General features: G+C 39.9%; 1 protein-coding gene across 3 annotated transcripts in view; it reads right to left on the bottom strand.

Annotated features, from left to right (window-relative positions):
- The window catches only part of fam184ab (family with sequence similarity 184 member Ab), a 642,430-nt gene that overhangs the window by 174,843 nt on the left and 449,905 nt on the right, over positions 1-17,682 (bottom strand). For all 3 annotated transcript variants that reach the window (XM_028797795.2, XM_028797797.2, XM_028797796.2), the window contains exon 8: positions 13,527-13,648. In XM_028797795.2, the coding sequence (XP_028653628.2) occupies positions 13,527-13,648 (122 nt within the window). The remainder of the gene's footprint in view (positions 1-13,526; positions 13,649-17,682) is intronic.

Raw genomic sequence — 17,682 nt, 5'->3', positions numbered from 1 at the left:
TCATCCCAAAATTTTGAAGGCAAGTGACCATGATTAGTAGAGGCTGTATGCTTCGAAGTTACAAGACTCTTATTTGTAGTTCTGATTCTGGGATATGTAGTCCTCTGGAAAGCCAAGTTGCCCTTACAGTCCATATGAGCAACACTTGAACAGTACATAGAAACAACCAGGATCCTCCTCACTTTAGCACTATACAGAATAGTAACACAGCTGGGTCAAGAGACTTGCTCAGGGCAACATCCTGAATAAGGGCTACAGCACTGAGGTTTTCAATCCACACTGTAATTGACCGGCCAGTATGTTTCACTCTGAGCTCTATATGGACATGTAACTCCCAGGCCTCATTTCCTTTAAACTTGCACTGTGTATCTCAAAAGGGCCCAGCCCTGGGATCTTAATTATGTCATAGGTCCATCCTCTTCCGCTTATCCGAGGTTGGGTCGTGGGGGCAGCTGCTTGAGCAGAGATGCCCAGACTTCCCTCTCCCCGGCCACTTCTTCTAGCTCTTCCGGGAGAATCCCGAGGCGTTCCCAGGCCAGCCGGGAGACATAGTCCCTCCAGCGTGTCCTGGGTCTTCCCCGGGGCCTCCTCCTGATTGGAAGTGCCTGGAACACCTCACCAGGGAGGCGTCCAGGAGGCATCCTGATCAGATGCCCGAGCCACCTCATCTGACTCCTCTCGATGCGGAGGAGCAGCGGCTCTACTCTGAGCCCCTCCCGGATGACTGAGCTTCTCACCCTATCTTTAAGGGAGAGCCCAGACACCCTGCGGAGGAAACTCATTTCAGCCGCTTGTATTCGCGATCTCGTTCTTTCGGTCACTACCCATAGCTCATGACCATAGGTGAGGGTAGGAACATAGATCGACCGGTAAATTGAGAGCTTTGCCTTATGGCTCAGCTCCTTTTTCACCATGACAGATCGATGCAGAGCCCGCATCACTGCGGACGCCGCACCGATCTGCCTGTCGATCTCACGCTCCATTCTTCCCTCACTCGTGAACAAGACCCCGAGATACTTGAACTCCTCCACTTGAGGCAGGATCTCGTTCCCAACCCTGAGAGGGCAGTCCACCCTTTTCCGGCTGAGGACTATGGTCTCGGATTTGGAGGTGCTGATTCTCATCCCAGCCGCTTCACACTCAGCTGCGAACCGATCCAGAGATAGCTGAAGATCACGGCCTGATGAAGCAAACAGGACAACATCATCTGCAAAAAGCAGTGACCCAATCCTGAGTCCACCAAACCGGACCCCCTCAACACCCTGGCTGCGCCTAGAAATTCTGTCCATAAAAGTTATGAACAGAATCGGTGACAATGGGCAGCCCTGGCGGAGTCCAACTCTCACTGGAAACGGGTTCGACTTACTGCCTAAGTTGTAGGTGTCTCTGCCAAATAACTCAAATGCTGTGGCTCCAATTCCCTCATCTAACAATAAACACTATTATATAACTATGAAGTATTGCAGGCAGAATGTACCTTTTCTCTACTAGATAGATACATAGAATAGGCACTATAGAACAGATAGATAGATAGATAGATAGATAGATAGATAGATAGATAGATAGATAGATAGATAGATAGATAGATAGATAGATAGATAGATAGATAGATAGATAGATAGATAGATAGATAGATAGAGGAGGAAATTTGGCCTTTTACAGAGGCACAAAAAATAAATAAGAATTATGATATTATGACAAACAAAAAACTCCCTCTCAAACACCCACCAGAATGATTAAAAAAGGATGAAAATTAAAAAGAAAGAAAACTTCTGACTTGGCAGTCCCAGTCCCAGTGAGGCATTTATGCAGGCATTTTGCTGTTGGTATAAAGGAGCCCCAATAGCATTTCTTGACACATTTCTGCTGAATGATTCATTGGCTGGTACAGTATTCTTCATAACTGAACTCAGTTTTGTCTTTATTTTGTCCTCCACTACTTCCTCCAGTGGGTTGAGGGTAAGCTGAACTTGCCTTTTTAATTAGTTTGGTAATTCTGTGGGCCTCTCTTGAAGTGATGTTACTGATATACCAGCAGAGCACATCACAGTGTAGAAACTCACACCGGTCATCACAGAGTTGTAAAACATTAAAGGGGTGCCATCTCCTCCAGGAAAAAGTGTTACGAGACCAGTCCAGCCTGTCACTGATGTGGACCCCCAAGTAGCAGTGTACCATTTCCATTAAAATAAAATCTCACCCTTTTTCCTACAAGTGCTCAATCCCCTTCTCATTCACTGATTTAACTTAAATAATATTTACCTTATATACTTGCATATAAGTTGGGTCTTGAAACCTGAAAAATCAATTATAAAACCAGACCCGACTTATACGCCTGTTCAAAAATGCGATATTTACATTTTTTTGTTTTTTAAATCTTCTTGCCTCCTCTAATCTTGCACCAGTTTCTCAGACACATCGGATTTTGTTGCAGCAGTGCAGTTACCAGTTTCTTTCGCCACTTCAAGGACTTTTAATTTAAAACAAGCCTCATATCTTCTTCTGATCGAACACTCCATCGTAGATAAAGGATGCTCTTACAATAAAGGTGTATGAGGATGTGAGATACAACAAACACAAAACAGTACAAATGTCGCTTTGGAATAGTTTGGGTATTACCGTGTGGTCACGTAGGCACAATACAAAAAAAAAGGCAGTGTGCTCCTTGGTTACTCTCTCAGATGGGGGTTAGCATATCATAATCTCTTGGATCAATATTGTGAGTTTTCCTCATTCGACTTTTATGACCGACATTATAAAATACCAGAAATTATACGGTAAAATCAATCCCTGACTTATCCGCGGGAGAACTTAAATGCAAGTATATACGGTAAATGACAGAAACCACTCTCCATTAGGTGTGAACCAAACATTCACTTTACTCAGTTAACTACACATATATAGAGTACATACGAGCGCCACAAATGATTCACTATTTAACTAACACATAGTCGAACAAAAAGTATATAACTGTTTACATAAACTTCAGTAACATTAGTCTTTTGAAACATATTTAAACAAAATACAACAAGTCACGCCAATGAACACACATTAGTTCTGAAGGTCTGTGTACCTTTTTACATGGAGTGTCTTTTACCTAATGTTGTAGGTCTGCATTGTCAGGTGAGTGTGTTGTGGCCCCCTTGCTTGTATATCGCAAACAAAGAAAAAAAAAAGAACAACGGCAAGTGCATTTAACAGCTTCTTCCAATCTGTGATAAGCTGATGCCTAATGCATTCACGCCTGACCAGACTTCAGCAATGCAGGTCTCTCCGAGTCATCTGACGCAGAAATGGCTCCACAGCAGGCGCCCCAGTCTGAGTCTAGGAATCTCAGGTAAGTTTTCTCACTAATTCAACTCTGTACTTAACTTTTTGTCACCAACTTGCTTTTGTTGGTTTCTGGCATGGTGCATATATTTGCTGACACAGACTTTTAGATGCCTGTAACACAGCATTAACTTTCAAGTGATACTTTCTTTTCTGGAGTGCCACATTATTGACTCAATTCTACCCTTTCACTAGTAGTTACTCCATCTATGTCCTTTCTTCTTCACCTCACACCCTCCTTTCCTTCGATTTCTCACACATCCTCAATACACTCAAGTCCTTCAAAAAATGTCCTCCGCTGCTTCCACCCCCCTACTTGCCAACTATTCTGGCAGGATGGTCACTTAATTGGGTGAGTAAATACAAATTTAAAGTATAACGCAGCTACTAGCAGGACAGGATCTCCTCTTCATGCACTGTTCTAAAATATAGTGCAACAAACATTTTAAACACACTTTATTTAAAATGTTCAGCCAGGCTACACACAGTAAAATAAAAAAAACAGGCAATATGCATGCTTACAACCAAGCAGGCTAATAGGATTAGCATATACAGTAATGTCCGCTTAGGTGCCAAACCAGACCCACTCCAAATGATTACTGAATAGCTAGGTTTCTGCTGTGATGCTTCAGGGTTACTTTGTCACCTTCCTGTTTCAGAGTCTGATTCAATAATTTGAAGCAGCTGTATATCTAGCTTTTGAATTCTTCCCTTCCATCTGCACATGGCACCAATCTCAGCTAGGTGAGTATTTTATTGCCATGAAGTTCAGTTTTTCTAACCATTATATTCTAATCTAATTTTTGATACAAGTGCAGAATTTAAAAGACGACACTGCACAAACATTGCATTGTTGACGCTACCAATGGCAGATCGCTAGGGAATCAGTTCATTTGCACCTGCTTATGGTCTGCCACACACACGTGCTCTCTGTTAGGTAATGCACTTGCTATTGATCTTGAAATATGTGTAGTATCATCTTTCAGTTACTTAAAGATGCTTGTGTTAACTGTTTCTTTTTTTTTTTACTTAAAACTATCAGAAAGGCAACTTGGTCCCGACATACAACTTGGGCCAACATAAATAAGCAGAATACTTAAAACATGGTTAGCACTGTTTACCACATCTCCAACCACCTAAGATAAGTTCCGACCTATTCACTAACTGTCATAAACTTGCATGTTCTCCCTGTCTTTTTTCCACATCCCCAAATCCTGCATGCTACTCAAAATCAACTGGTGCCTCTGAACTAGCCTGGTGTTAAGGAATAGAAACATATGTGGAATATGTTCCTGAGGCAATGGGTAGAAGGTAACAACTAACTCAGGATGGAACTACATCTTCCAACATTTAATTCATGCTCACTTTAACCGGTGTGGTCCCTAGCAGGTGCTGCAGCTCCCAAAACTTCCATCACACAGGCTCGGACACAAGTTCTTTAATGAATGGTTTTTAATTATGTGAAACTCTTATAAGGAAGAGTTTCCCACACCGCAACAACAATTACAATTGCAGTTTCTTCCTCTTCTCTTCCACTGCTTTCACAATCCTCACCCTCCTCTGCGAGACTCTGGCTCCCAGATTGAAGCGGGGCTGCTCCTTTTATATAAATCCCAAGGGTTCTTCTGGTATCCTGAAGCTGTGGCCGGGCAGCACTTTTGGGTGAGCTTGGAGCTCGACATAGTACAGCTCACTAGTGCCCTAAGCGCCCCCTTGTGGCACTCACAAACCCAACAGGGCTGAGCCAACAGACTACAGTTCCCAACGTTCCCTGTAGGAATTCATGGTGGTACCGTAACCCAGGGAACGCTACTACCTAGTGTTTCAGGGGAGTCAATGCCCTGTACAAACTGTCTCCCCCTGTCCTTCTATGCCATGTGTGTCCTGGCCGGGTAAGAATCTCAGTACAACTTCAGCCGGAATGCCAGACTTTGCTTGGCATCCCTTACACTAGCCATAATGTTCTATCAGCTATGGTGGTCTGTTGATGTTATATAAATTCAAACAAACAGACTTTATATTATACAGGACCTTTCTACAGTGAACACCATCCCAAAATGTTCTGCAAATATAGTGATATGTGGCTACTGTTTGCTTAAGGGTATCACAGTGAGTCAAGCAACCTTATTACTTATAAACCAACTTCTTAACTATTACTACACTGCCTGACAAATACAGCATCCCCCTTATCTAATGCAAGGAATCCATAATATTTCACTAGTGTCCATCCTCTCCTCTCCTATGATGGACTGATGTCTTGTCCTGGTCTGGTTCCAGCCTTACTCTGGATGCTGCTGAGATAGCCTCTGGTCCTTGGACTGGATTTACTGGATGTTATATTATGCATTTATTTATGCCATTAACTGAACACATGTTTCACAAAATGGATGGACAGGTGAATACATTAATTTATTTTCCAATAGTTTTTTTGTGCATTGTGAAATTCCACAAAGAGTGCTATAATAATTGCACAGTTTGTGAACCCACTGTTTCCTTTACAAGGAAAATGTGTTCAATTTCTTTAGCCCAGAATAAGATTCAAGTACACTACAGTCACTTAAGTTAGAACATTTAAACACACACAGGGAGTAAATCTGCAAGCTTTACAAAGATAAGCAGCAGAACAGAACTCAAAGTCAGGTCTATCGAACTGTGAAGCAGAAATGCTCACCATTGTGCCACCCTACACAATAATCTAAAAATGAACTGATCAATCATTTTTATATAGCACATTAAAACCGCTTTACAAAGAAAACACGGCTACCACAGAATATGTGAATGAATGTCACAAAAAAGAATACAAATTTAAAATAATCTTAGCAGAGATAATAGTGCAGTATTGACATACATTAGGGGTTGTTTGGATATGACGTCAAGACTAGAGAACAATGTACTGTGGAAACAAAGCAATCAGCATGAAACAGTAGCAGATGTAAGACAGTAGAGTCAATGGGAGCAGACAGTCAAATACAGAGAGTCAATGCAGGGGAAAAAGGTGAACCTTCATCCTTTGTTTAAAAGTCACTAACAAACAGAAAGGAAATACAAACTGACTGACTAAAACTACTCTAAATGGCAATTCCTAGAAAACACAAAACTACATCCTGTTCAGCTTGCTGCTACACATAGACTAAGAAATGAAGCATCTCCATTAGTCTCCATATTCACACTAAATAATGGACAGAGTGCTTTAGGTGGTGTTCAGGAGACCATTTGCAAATCCTTAAGATCCATTTAATATTAGCCATGTAACGAAAGTTTATAATATGGAAATGTTTGTCCCTCCTAATGAATAGTGGGGGTCTTTTGTGTCTAAATGTTTCTTAGAGCTATGTTGTCTGGAGATGTTAACCATAAGAGAAACAGTTAATCATACTGCAGTGAACTGGTCTATGGAATGGTGAAGATAAGGCACAATCCCAAAAATAACATGGAGCTCACCTGGAACAGGTACACCATTCTGAGAGTCAGAGCGGTGTTCTTTGGTGAGTACTTGGTGAAAAGGTAACCCACATATCTCTGTTGATCTTAGGCCAAGAAAAGCTGCCTGTCAGCTCTCCAACCTCAAGACTAAGTTTGAGGCTAGTAATGAGGGAGATAAAAATCAGACAGATCCAGATACGATTGAACCTGGTGATGGAAACGAGTTTGTAACTTCTCTAGTAGGGAAGGAGATAGAGCTTGTATTGAAGCCTGATAAAATATTGCAGTCGGACAATCCTTTACACATAGCACTGGTACTGGGACCAGACTTTTCTGAAGGGTGGTCTCTCTCGCTATCTCTCTCCTGGCTCTGGAGTTGCATCATGATAAAGGATTTGGACAAGTGTAGGAAAACTCACAGCTTGGTCATAAGCAGAGTTTATTCCACTGGACAAGACAGATTTGCCAAGAGAAAAACTCTTGACATTTTTCTTACATGTATGCACATAACCACTATTCAAAATGTTCAATCTTTTCAGATACGATGGATTTAGAACTCAACATAGTATCATCTACTGAATCTAAAGTCCCACAGCGCTCTTGTTCGGAATGACAGAGACACCTGGAGGTGAATTATTGGGGTAATAGCCAAGCTGACTGAATCTGAGTGGTGAAGTGCTACCAGATTTCCAAGTTAGTCATGAATTGTACAATAGATGTTTGAACCCAAGGTTGAGGTTTAAATCCAACAGTATCAAAATACTCTGTACCAAAGATTAGTGGAAGACTTTTGAGTTGTGTCATCTAATTTGACACCTTATTTTCTGGGCACTTCTTTAAAGAAAAGTGCTGAGCTGGTGGTGAGTTTGAGGAAACATCTGCTGGAGAGGCCACAAAGATCAAAATGGGTAGTTAAGGGTTTGCCTGAGAAATACAAGGGAAAGGCTTGGGACAGTTAGTCTGAACAGACCCTGTCCAAGACCTCAGTAGTGGTGGCAGCTGCAAGTAACTGTGACCAAAATTCTGTTGGTGCCTATCAAGGGTGGATTTTCATGCCATCAGTATGCTTCCAGAATACGTATCTAGTAGATATAAAGGTGGTAGTGATAATAAAAAAGGAAGGTAATACCAATGGAAGAAAAATGGACATCAAAAACATGCAGAAACTGGAGACTACAATCACAAGTCAATGAAAATGTAGACTATAGAGAAAGTATGATTGGTAAAATATTGAAAGATAAAGGCCATATAAAAGATCTTGTGAGGTTCTGTATCTTTGTCAAAAACTGTGGGATGATTAAGCATAAGGTCGACATACTGTGCACACCCATAGTTTAAACAACTTGAGCTTTGTGATTTAAAGTACAGTAACACTGCTTCACTATCATTTTATTTATTAGTTTGAAACTTTTCTCTGTAAAATAATAAAATATTACACATTTTTTCAGATTACGTATTAATTGACATGTTTCAGGGCACAAAATCAGTAACCTCAGACCTAACTGTAAATGTAATCTCATGCAGTTTTATATCATTAATTAAGAAATGTGAAAAAATTGAGGATCTGAACAGGGAAATGTGTTTGGAGACTTTACTAAATTTGGATTTATTTTTTGTGTACCTACTTCTAATTATTGACAAAATTGGAATGATTTTTACTCTCTTCTTAGCTTCTTAATAACCCTAACCAAGTTACATAAAGCCCCCACTGGCAAGATACAAAAGTGTTCTTCATGAAAGCATTTGACGATAGAAATCAACATGAAAGGTGCTATATAACCTATAATTTTAGCACAGTTTAAAAAGTGAATGCAGTAGGTGGTATGGGAAGGTCACCTTTGCCTGATTACCTTTTCATTTATACCCTCATTATGCCCTGTTTATACAGAGTAGATTTATTAGAAGATACCAGCAAATAATTTGCATTTTTTGCTTATAGGAACATAATGTAAAGTTATTGCAAACTGAAGTGAAACATTGTTATTTTTTTGGTTCTCTCTGTTTAGTGACATAATTCCGACATGCTGTCTTCTTTAAATGTTGCTTTCAGACAGATGGGCTCGCTGTGTTCTTTGGCAAAGAGATTCAGGATATTTTATTCCAGACTAAGTGCAAAAAGATTGTCTGTTTGCATTTCTGATAACCTTTACTTCAGGCGTAAAATGCAGGCTGGACTTCCAACATGCAAACAGTAGACATATTTAGGCTTCATTTGTATTAATTATAGTAATTTACACGTACAGCTTTGAAACAGTGACCTATTTATTTCTTTGATTTCTGCAGTAAACTTGCAGGACAAAGATGACTCAAAGCTGCAACATACCTAAAGACCTTTAAAAATGTTATTGTATTTGTTTGTGTTCTGAGGCTGAATGAATAAATGAAAGTATATGTGCATCTAGGCAATTTTTTACACTTTCTGAGCTTTACTTGGTTGTTGGAGAGCCAGCGGTCTCTGCATGTTTTATGTCATTTCTTATCTGGAGCACAAGTAATGACATTTTATTGCTTAGTGTATGTTTGGTTGCTATGGTTTCAATAATGTGTGATGATACTGTAATGTGAAACTATCTATAGTATGCAGCATGGACAACGTCCCATCGTGGAGAACGTGGCTAGTATTAAAGGGCTGTGGATGCCCAATCTGCATCCCCTGCTAGATTTCCATCCCACATGCACACCTTTTTTGTGCAGATGTACAAGAAATAACATTTTACAGCATTATTTAATTCATCCTGTGCATGCACAAACATTTTACAACACATGATGCTTACAACATTTTCATTTGACTAGATATTGAACATTTTCCTCTGTCAATCCATTTTTTGGAAATCTTAGACCAAGAGGCTGTACTCACATAGAGTAGGAAAAAAATAATATAATAAAAATGATAATTTTTTATTTATAAAGTTCCTGTTTACACACTGAGGATCACTTTGCTTCATCTTCGATCAAATACAAATTCCCTCTGTTAAACAAATACTGTCAATATGATAAAACGGAAAAGGTGATATCTTTCAAAGAAAAACTCAAAATATTTATTTATAAAGACAACCTCAAAACAGTCCCAAAGAAAAATGAACTATCACGAGCATTATTTTACAGCATCATGAAATTTAATTTAGCTTGAAAACTGTGTGTATGAATATTACAAATTGGGCAGGAGACACTCATTGAGGAGTGACATCCCTTTGGGTAAAACTGAGGAACTTACAATATGCTCTCCTGCTGCTTCTAAATAATATACAGTTATGAAAGATGCTATTTTCATTGTGCAACAAATTGAAGGTCAGGTCAGGTTGAGGTGCATGCACTGGTACAGTGTTTTGCCACATGTACCACAGGACGAGAGAGCCCCATGCTCTCCCAATCTGTCTACTGATTTCACACAAACAGTCACCAGAGACATGAATGTTACTGTCGAGGTAAGTAAACCTCTCGACGCGGTTAACACTCTCTCTGCAGACCGACACACTGCTGACAGCTGTGCCCAAGAGGTCATTAAAGACCTGGATTTTGGTTTTGTTCAGGACACTAATAAACCCAGACACTCAGACTCCTCATTCAGTCTCTCGAGAGCCCCAATCAGAGCCTTCTTTGACTCCGCGAAGATCACAGCATCATCAGCAAAGTCAAGATCAGTGAATCTTTCTTCACCAACAGATGCCCCACAGCTTCAGGACCTCACTACCTTGCCCAACACCCAGTTCATGCATGCACTAAACAGATTAGGAGCAAGAACACACCCCCGATGAACTCTAAAATCAACTGGGAAAAATGCAGAGGTTCTGCCTCCACTCTGCACAGCACTCACAGTACCAGTGTACAGACCAGCCATGATATCCCGCAACTTCGGGAGGATCCCGCGAAGTCTCAGGATATCCGACAGGGCAGCTTGATCAACTGAGTTGAGTGGTTTGCAAGAATCGACTAAGGCTATGAGGAAACTCTGCTGATATTTGCATTTGTGCTCCATGGGAACCCTAAGTGCCAGGATGCAGTTGATGGTAGATTTCTTAGGTGTAAAACCAGACTGCTCTGGTCGCTGGTGGGTGAGCAAGTTATCACCAACCCTATTAAGGATTTGAAAACACTATACAAATTATGTGTAGCTTCTGAAACCAAGGCAATCAGTCAGTTATGTAGGAAAAACACTGGGCAGTTTTGTTGTAAGTTTTTAATTCACTAACTGGTGCCTTCGAGGAAAACTTAACATGACACCTACTGGTGTAGCATTTTGTTGATTTGACAATAAAAATAATCTGAAACTTCCAGTTGTGGTTATGGCTCTAGCATTGTTCTCTGAATTCAGTCTCACATAGTGGTAGACTCCTTGTTTTTCAGCACTTAGCACCTTTCCAAAGAATGCATTGATATTTCAATGAGGAAAAAAATATTTTTAGCTGGCTTGTCAATGTTCAGTGTGCATGAGTTCAGTGTATAATAAAAATGTATAGAATTGAGGAGTTCTGTAGCAGAAACCCTTTATGCATCATGTTTAAGTCTATTAAGCTTTTCAGTTTTATTGTCTTTTGTCTAACCGCTCTAGTAGGATGGAATGATTAGCTAGCCCTTGACCTTCAGATGGAGGCATCAGGTGTCTCTCTCTCTCTATGTAACCTAATATAGGATGATCTAATGTTCCATACATGGACTTATATCAGATTAACATTTCATCAGCTGTGTGGTAAGTATGTTGTTGTATATTCATACACTATAAAAGCAATACTGTCAATATTTGTCGTTAATAATACTGTAGCAAGTGGGACATTCTAATGCATCGCGTCCCCTTTGTGCATGTGCACTGCCAAGCAATCACACAGAAAAATGGGAACAGTTTATGCAAAAATAGGCTGTATGCAAAGGCAAAGTTGAAGGAGAAAAGTCTGGCAAAGCTCAACGATAGACGACGACAAAGCCCAAGTGCGTGCCAGGCATTGTGTCAGTGAACACAGGGGGGATAGAGAGAAAGAGAGAAGTACAGGATTAAGTGCCATGCTTTAGACTTGGATGCTAATGGAGAATCAAGATTATTAACATTTTGTGGCTTTCAATGAATCAACTTTTAAGTACTTTTATAGCATTACCAAATGTCATTACTGGTGGTGTCCTTTTATGTGGAGTTTTGCTGCAATCTCTTCCACACCAACACCACCACCCAACCCCACCAAACCCCCCAGACACCCCTGCTGCACTTTCAGGGCCTCCACACTGTAGATGCTTTCCACAGGCCATACTGTACGTAGTTCACAATTTTATTTCTTTTCACCTGTTCTTTTCTGCTTTTTTCATTGCTTGGGCCATATAAATGTGCAGCCTGTAAATGTCATTTCTCTTTGTAAGTTAAATTAAAACACAATTTAGTGCTACAACTTTATTGTCTGGCTATGGATATAGCAAAAAAGCTTGAACATACAAAAATGCACAAAATGAAATTCTTGATAGAACAACATAAACAAATGAAAATTGTAAACATTTAATAATAATAATAATAATATATACTCAAAATTCACATTATTCCTACTGATTACCCATTTCAATTCAAAAGAGCACACTTTCATGTAAATTCTGTTTTGTAATGTCCATCAACAAAATCCAAATCACTAGGAAAAGCAGGAATTTATCTACGGCAAGAATGTTTTACTCATTGGCAGTTGCATGTAGCACATTCAAGAGAACTAATAATTTCAGCCCATAGAAACAAAAAATAACTTAATTTCATAGTACTTCTGTTACATCCCATTAAGCAATGTCACTATAATTGAGGCCCACTGTCTTAGGAAATTTCCCATTTGAAAACAGCTAATATTATATACACTGACTGCATATTTAAACAATGGAGAACTATGTTAAGAATTACTTAAAATTGTCAGGTGTGTGCTGCTTGACCAGACCCCTACAGATGTGCATGGCCCTTAGTTGCGACTTTTGTGGGAAGAAAGCTGCTCTGTGTGAGTGTGGGTGAGTTCACCAGACGGCAGGCACATTATGGTGGAGAAACAGAAAAAAAAGGATGATAAAGAGATCATCCTCTACACCTTGCTCTGTCACACCCATCACCTTTATGTCTTCTCTCACCACATCCATAAACCTTCTCTTAGGCCTTCCTCTTTTCCTCTTACCTGGCATCTCCATCCTTAACATTCTTCTCCCAATATACCCAGCATCTCCCCTCTGCACATGTCCAAACCAACGCAATCTCGCCTCTCTGACTTTGTCTACAAACCGTCCAATCTGAGCTGACCCTCGTACTCGTTCCTAATCCTGTCCCTCCTTGTCACACCCAATGCAAATCTTAGCATCTTTAACTCTGCTACCTCCAGCTCTGTCTCCTGCTTTCTGGTTAGTGCCACCGCCTCCAACTCATATAACATAGCTGGTCTTACTACCGTCCTGTAGACGTTCCCTTTCTAACCGGCTAACTGGAGGTCTTTGTAAAGACATAAATAACACAACGCTAGAGCAATTTTACCATGCAGTATCCCTCCTCTTATTTCCCTTGAGTATCCCCTTATTGCATAACAACAGACACACACAGGAGAAGTTAGGGGCAAATAGCTGGCAAAATGTTGAGCTAGTGATGGAGCTCCCCATCAAGTGCTAACCAAAAATGAGTATGCCAGCAAACAGCAGTGATGAAGCAACACCAGTCATTGCCATCAAATTTATTTTTACACCAGAATATTTCAGGAACTGGAAGTTAATTTATATTACTGCCTTGGATGGCTTATACACACCAACTTTTCACTTAGGATCTTAAATGAAAAATATACCTGAGTGTTTCTGTCCATTTGAGTTCCAACTCCAATGCTACCTTGTCCATTTTCATTTTTTCTTCCTCTTTGATTGTAATGATCCTGCTTTCGTGCTGCTGTCTTTGCTTATCCATTTCTCCCTATGGATAATTAAAACAATTTGATTAAAGATTAACAAAGGCTCAATGTCACTGTCAACCAGAATTTCGCAAAGTGGAGAGAGAAAACCTACAGGTACAGGTGTGCTGCTTTTAAAGGAGGGGGTCCTATCAAAACATATGGCAGGCAAGCCCTCATAATGGATGAAAACCACCAAAAAGACTTAGAACATTGAGTTTATACAGTATTACATACTAGAATGATTATCATGACCAAAATGACAGCAGTGAAGATCAATAATATTCAGCATGCCACTGTGGTCTGTGTATTCAGTACACTTTAAACCCATATGCTGCCTTTTTATGAAATAATATTATTTCATATATGTATTGCATATACAGTACACTAATATATGTATATACAGTATATACACAGATCAGGTGAAGTGAATAACATAGATTATCTTGTTACAATGACCCCCTTCAAGGGGTGGGATATATTAGGCAGCAAGTGAATGAGTCAGCTCTTGAAGGTGATGAGAAATAGGCAACCATAAGGATCTTTGTGACTTTGACAAGGGACAAATTGTGATGGCTAGATAAGTAAGTCAGAGCATTTCCAAAGCAGCAAATCTTGTGGGGTGTTCCAGGTAGGCAGTGACAGTACTTACCAAAAGTGGTCCACGAAAGGACAACCAATGTATGTGGGGAGAGAAGGCTAGCCCATCCCACAGAAGAGCTACTGTAGCACAAATTGCTGAAAAACCTAATGCTGACCAAGAATAAAGGGTGTCAAAGAACAGAGTGCATTGCAGCTTATGCTGGCCCCTGTCTACACTGAAACCGCCCACAATGGGCATGTGAGCATCAGGACTGGATCAAGTAGCAATGGAAGAAGGTGGACTGGTCTGATGAATCACATTTTCTTTTAGAAAGGTGTGTGAACTTTGTTTACCTGAGGAAGAGCTGACAGCAGAATGAACTAAGGAAAGAAGACAGGACGGAGGCAGTGTGATGCTCTGGGCAATGTTCGGCTAGGAAACCTTGTGCCCTGGCATTCATATGGATGTTGAGGCTGGTCCGAGGACCTCGCTAAACCATTCAATTGGTAGTATCATAAAGCTGTCTGTACAAAGTGCAAGTCTTAATCACTGCAAGCTCAAAGTCTAAGAGGGAGCATTGAGTACTATCTCTCAACAAGAAAATAAACATTTTAGATCTTTCGAACAGTGGCATGTCACTTGCCAAAGTGGGTCGTAATGTCAGTAAGATGAATTGAACATTCACACAATAAAGCAGAAAGAAGCTAAAATTTGTGGAAGTGTTAGTGCTGCTAGGGCTATTGTAATTAATTTAGAGATGATGTAAAGCACTACGGGAGGATGTGCATAGGTTATATACAAATACTAAACCATTAGTATTTAAAAAGAACCTAATATTAATTGCATTTGACCTTTATCAAATCCCTATATAAGGGACTTGAGCATCTGTGTGGAACTGGTTCCAGGAAAGAATGTATGAACTTGCTAAATCTACCTCAAGGGGGAGCTACAGCATATTCTGATAATGGAGGCCAGACTTTTTCTGGACCTTGTGATTATCTGGTTAAAAAAGTGAATCTGCACATTTTCACCCAAGTATAATCTTCACCCATAGCATTCTTTTATTTAGCAATTATTTGATAATCAGCTCTGGCCCATGACTAATTAAATGTATTTACAATACATCTGCAAAGGAACTGAATGGGGTGATTAATTTATGATCAGAGATCAGTGAATAAATTTTTGAAAACACGGATCACTCTAAATTATGAACAAGAAAATGATTAATAGAGCTCAGCTTCAGGAGTGCTGATTCTCATGAAAACAAAACAAAAGGACTGACCAGAATATCTGACAGTGTCTGTTGTCACATGTGAATTCATAGATACAAATACAATTTTGTTTTCCTTATTTTGTTTCTCTTGCAAAGACAATCAATTATGAGTGACTTGAGAGTCATTTTTTGCAGATATACTGACTCTATATTCTGAAAACTACTCCTTGGTGGCAGACAGCACCGTGAAATATTTAAGAGTGTTTGTAGTGAATATTAATAATGTGAATTTCTCGTAGATTCTGTGATCTGAGCTGACATCAACACTCTGTGCTGCTTGTTTCTAAACTCAGTGCATATGAAATGAACAGCCTGTCAACAGTTTGGACTAATAGACTCCCCTGTGGGTACACCAAACTATTTTCATATCTGTTGGCTGTACTAATAACAATTTTCTCCCAAATGCTTTTATTCGAAGTCTACTTAAATGTAATGAAAATCTCATTGACTTGCTATGCCATTAACTTTGTACTGAATACTGCATCACACACGTGCACATGGAAGACAACCTCAGGGCTAATGTACTGGTAATTAAACTCCAAGTGAGGGGGTGGCACTGTCACTTAATGCCTTTTCTCTTTCCCCTGTGCAAATCTGATTTCTCCTTACAGCCTCCTGAAACCATCACTTCCACCTTATCTTTCTGAAAATGGGCTCCAGCGCCATTTTAGAGTCATTCCTAACAACTCTGCAACTGTTATGTATATTTCCGACAGACTTCAGCTCTCCAACCATTTATTCACAACTGACATCAACCCATTTCTTACTATCACCAAGCTAAAAGCCATCGCATGAGACAGAATGACCAGCATGTTTTATTATAAGCCTTGAGGAGAGGAAAAAAGCGTCATGATAAGAGCTGAATTTTGGGCTTTTATACCCTTCTATAGTAGACACCATTTTTCATAACCGTTGTTAGGATCGCATTTTGCATTTTTAGGAGTGTGGTTTTCAGGGTTGTGAAACCCTCAAGTGTTAACTAATTCATGGTCCTCGCCAGTTTTTCCACAGAAGCCTAGAACTCTCTTACTTGTTTCTTACAGACTTTAATTTCCAATCGCATATTCTAAAAATATGCTGTGTCTCAGGGTCACTCATTTTGATCTGACCTTTTGTTCCGGTTCGGCAGGAAAAAGATAACTAATTTTTTATGTGGAACCGGGTTAAGCTGTTAAATGACTGAACCCACATGACAGACAACAATCATAGGCAAAAATTAAGGCAAGAAGTTGAAAAGCAGCAAAGACATGAAAATCAGTAAAAAAGACAGAATTTCTATTTGAGTTTAAAGGATATATCCGCAGATCAGGAAAAGCTTGGTGTGCGGAGTGGTGGCTCTGAGGCTAAGGATCTGTGCTGGTATCCAGAAGGTTGCCGGTTCAAATCCCCGTCACTGCCAAAAGAGATCCTACTCTGCTGGGCCCTTGAGCAAGGTCCTTAACCTTCAGTTGCTCCAGGGGCGCTGTACAATGACTGACCCTGCGCTCTGACCCCATGGGGTATGCGAAAACTAACAAATTCCTAATACAAGGAATTGTATAAGGTGAAATAAAGAACAAAAAAAAACTACAGACCTTTCATCACATCTTGCTGATAAATTTGAGGTCATGACTCCACAGACGCACCCCTAGAAACGTGGTATGCAACCCTAACAATGGTTATAGTTATACAAAATGGTGTCTACTAGGGCTGTGCCATATCATATTGTCCATGATAACACTGGTATAAATTTTTATGTGATAAAAATATGTCCTCTCACAATATCAATCATATAGTGATACAATGCATTTACGTTCCCTAGAGCACACAACAATGCTACAAACCCAAACATGTCTAAGATCGAGAGCAGTATGTCAGCTTCTAATAAAAAAGTAGTACCTAAAAAGGGAGCTACTTCAATAGGATGGAAGTGGTTTGGCTACAAGAGGTCAGACCTAAAAACAAAGCACAAAACTTTGCAAAATATGCAAGAAAACTGTTACTTGAAGTAAAAACACACTGTCCAGTACAACCAGGCTATGAAGACACATGAAAAGATACTAGCAGCTGGTGATGTGAGGCCAAAAACAAATGACTCAACTGAGCATTGTGGGTGCATTCGCTAGCTGGATTCCATATGACAAGAATAGCAAATGTTGGATGGGAATTACTGATGTGGTATATATTGTTTGGCCAAGGATATGATGCCAGTCGAAAAGGAG

This window comes from Erpetoichthys calabaricus, chromosome 3, assembly GCF_900747795.2.
Source record: "Erpetoichthys calabaricus chromosome 3, fErpCal1.3, whole genome shotgun sequence".
Taxonomy (NCBI): domain Eukaryota; kingdom Metazoa; phylum Chordata; class Cladistia; order Polypteriformes; family Polypteridae; genus Erpetoichthys; species Erpetoichthys calabaricus.
The sequence above is the reverse complement of the archived record's forward strand: the minus strand, read 5'-3'. Positions and strand labels throughout refer to the sequence as shown.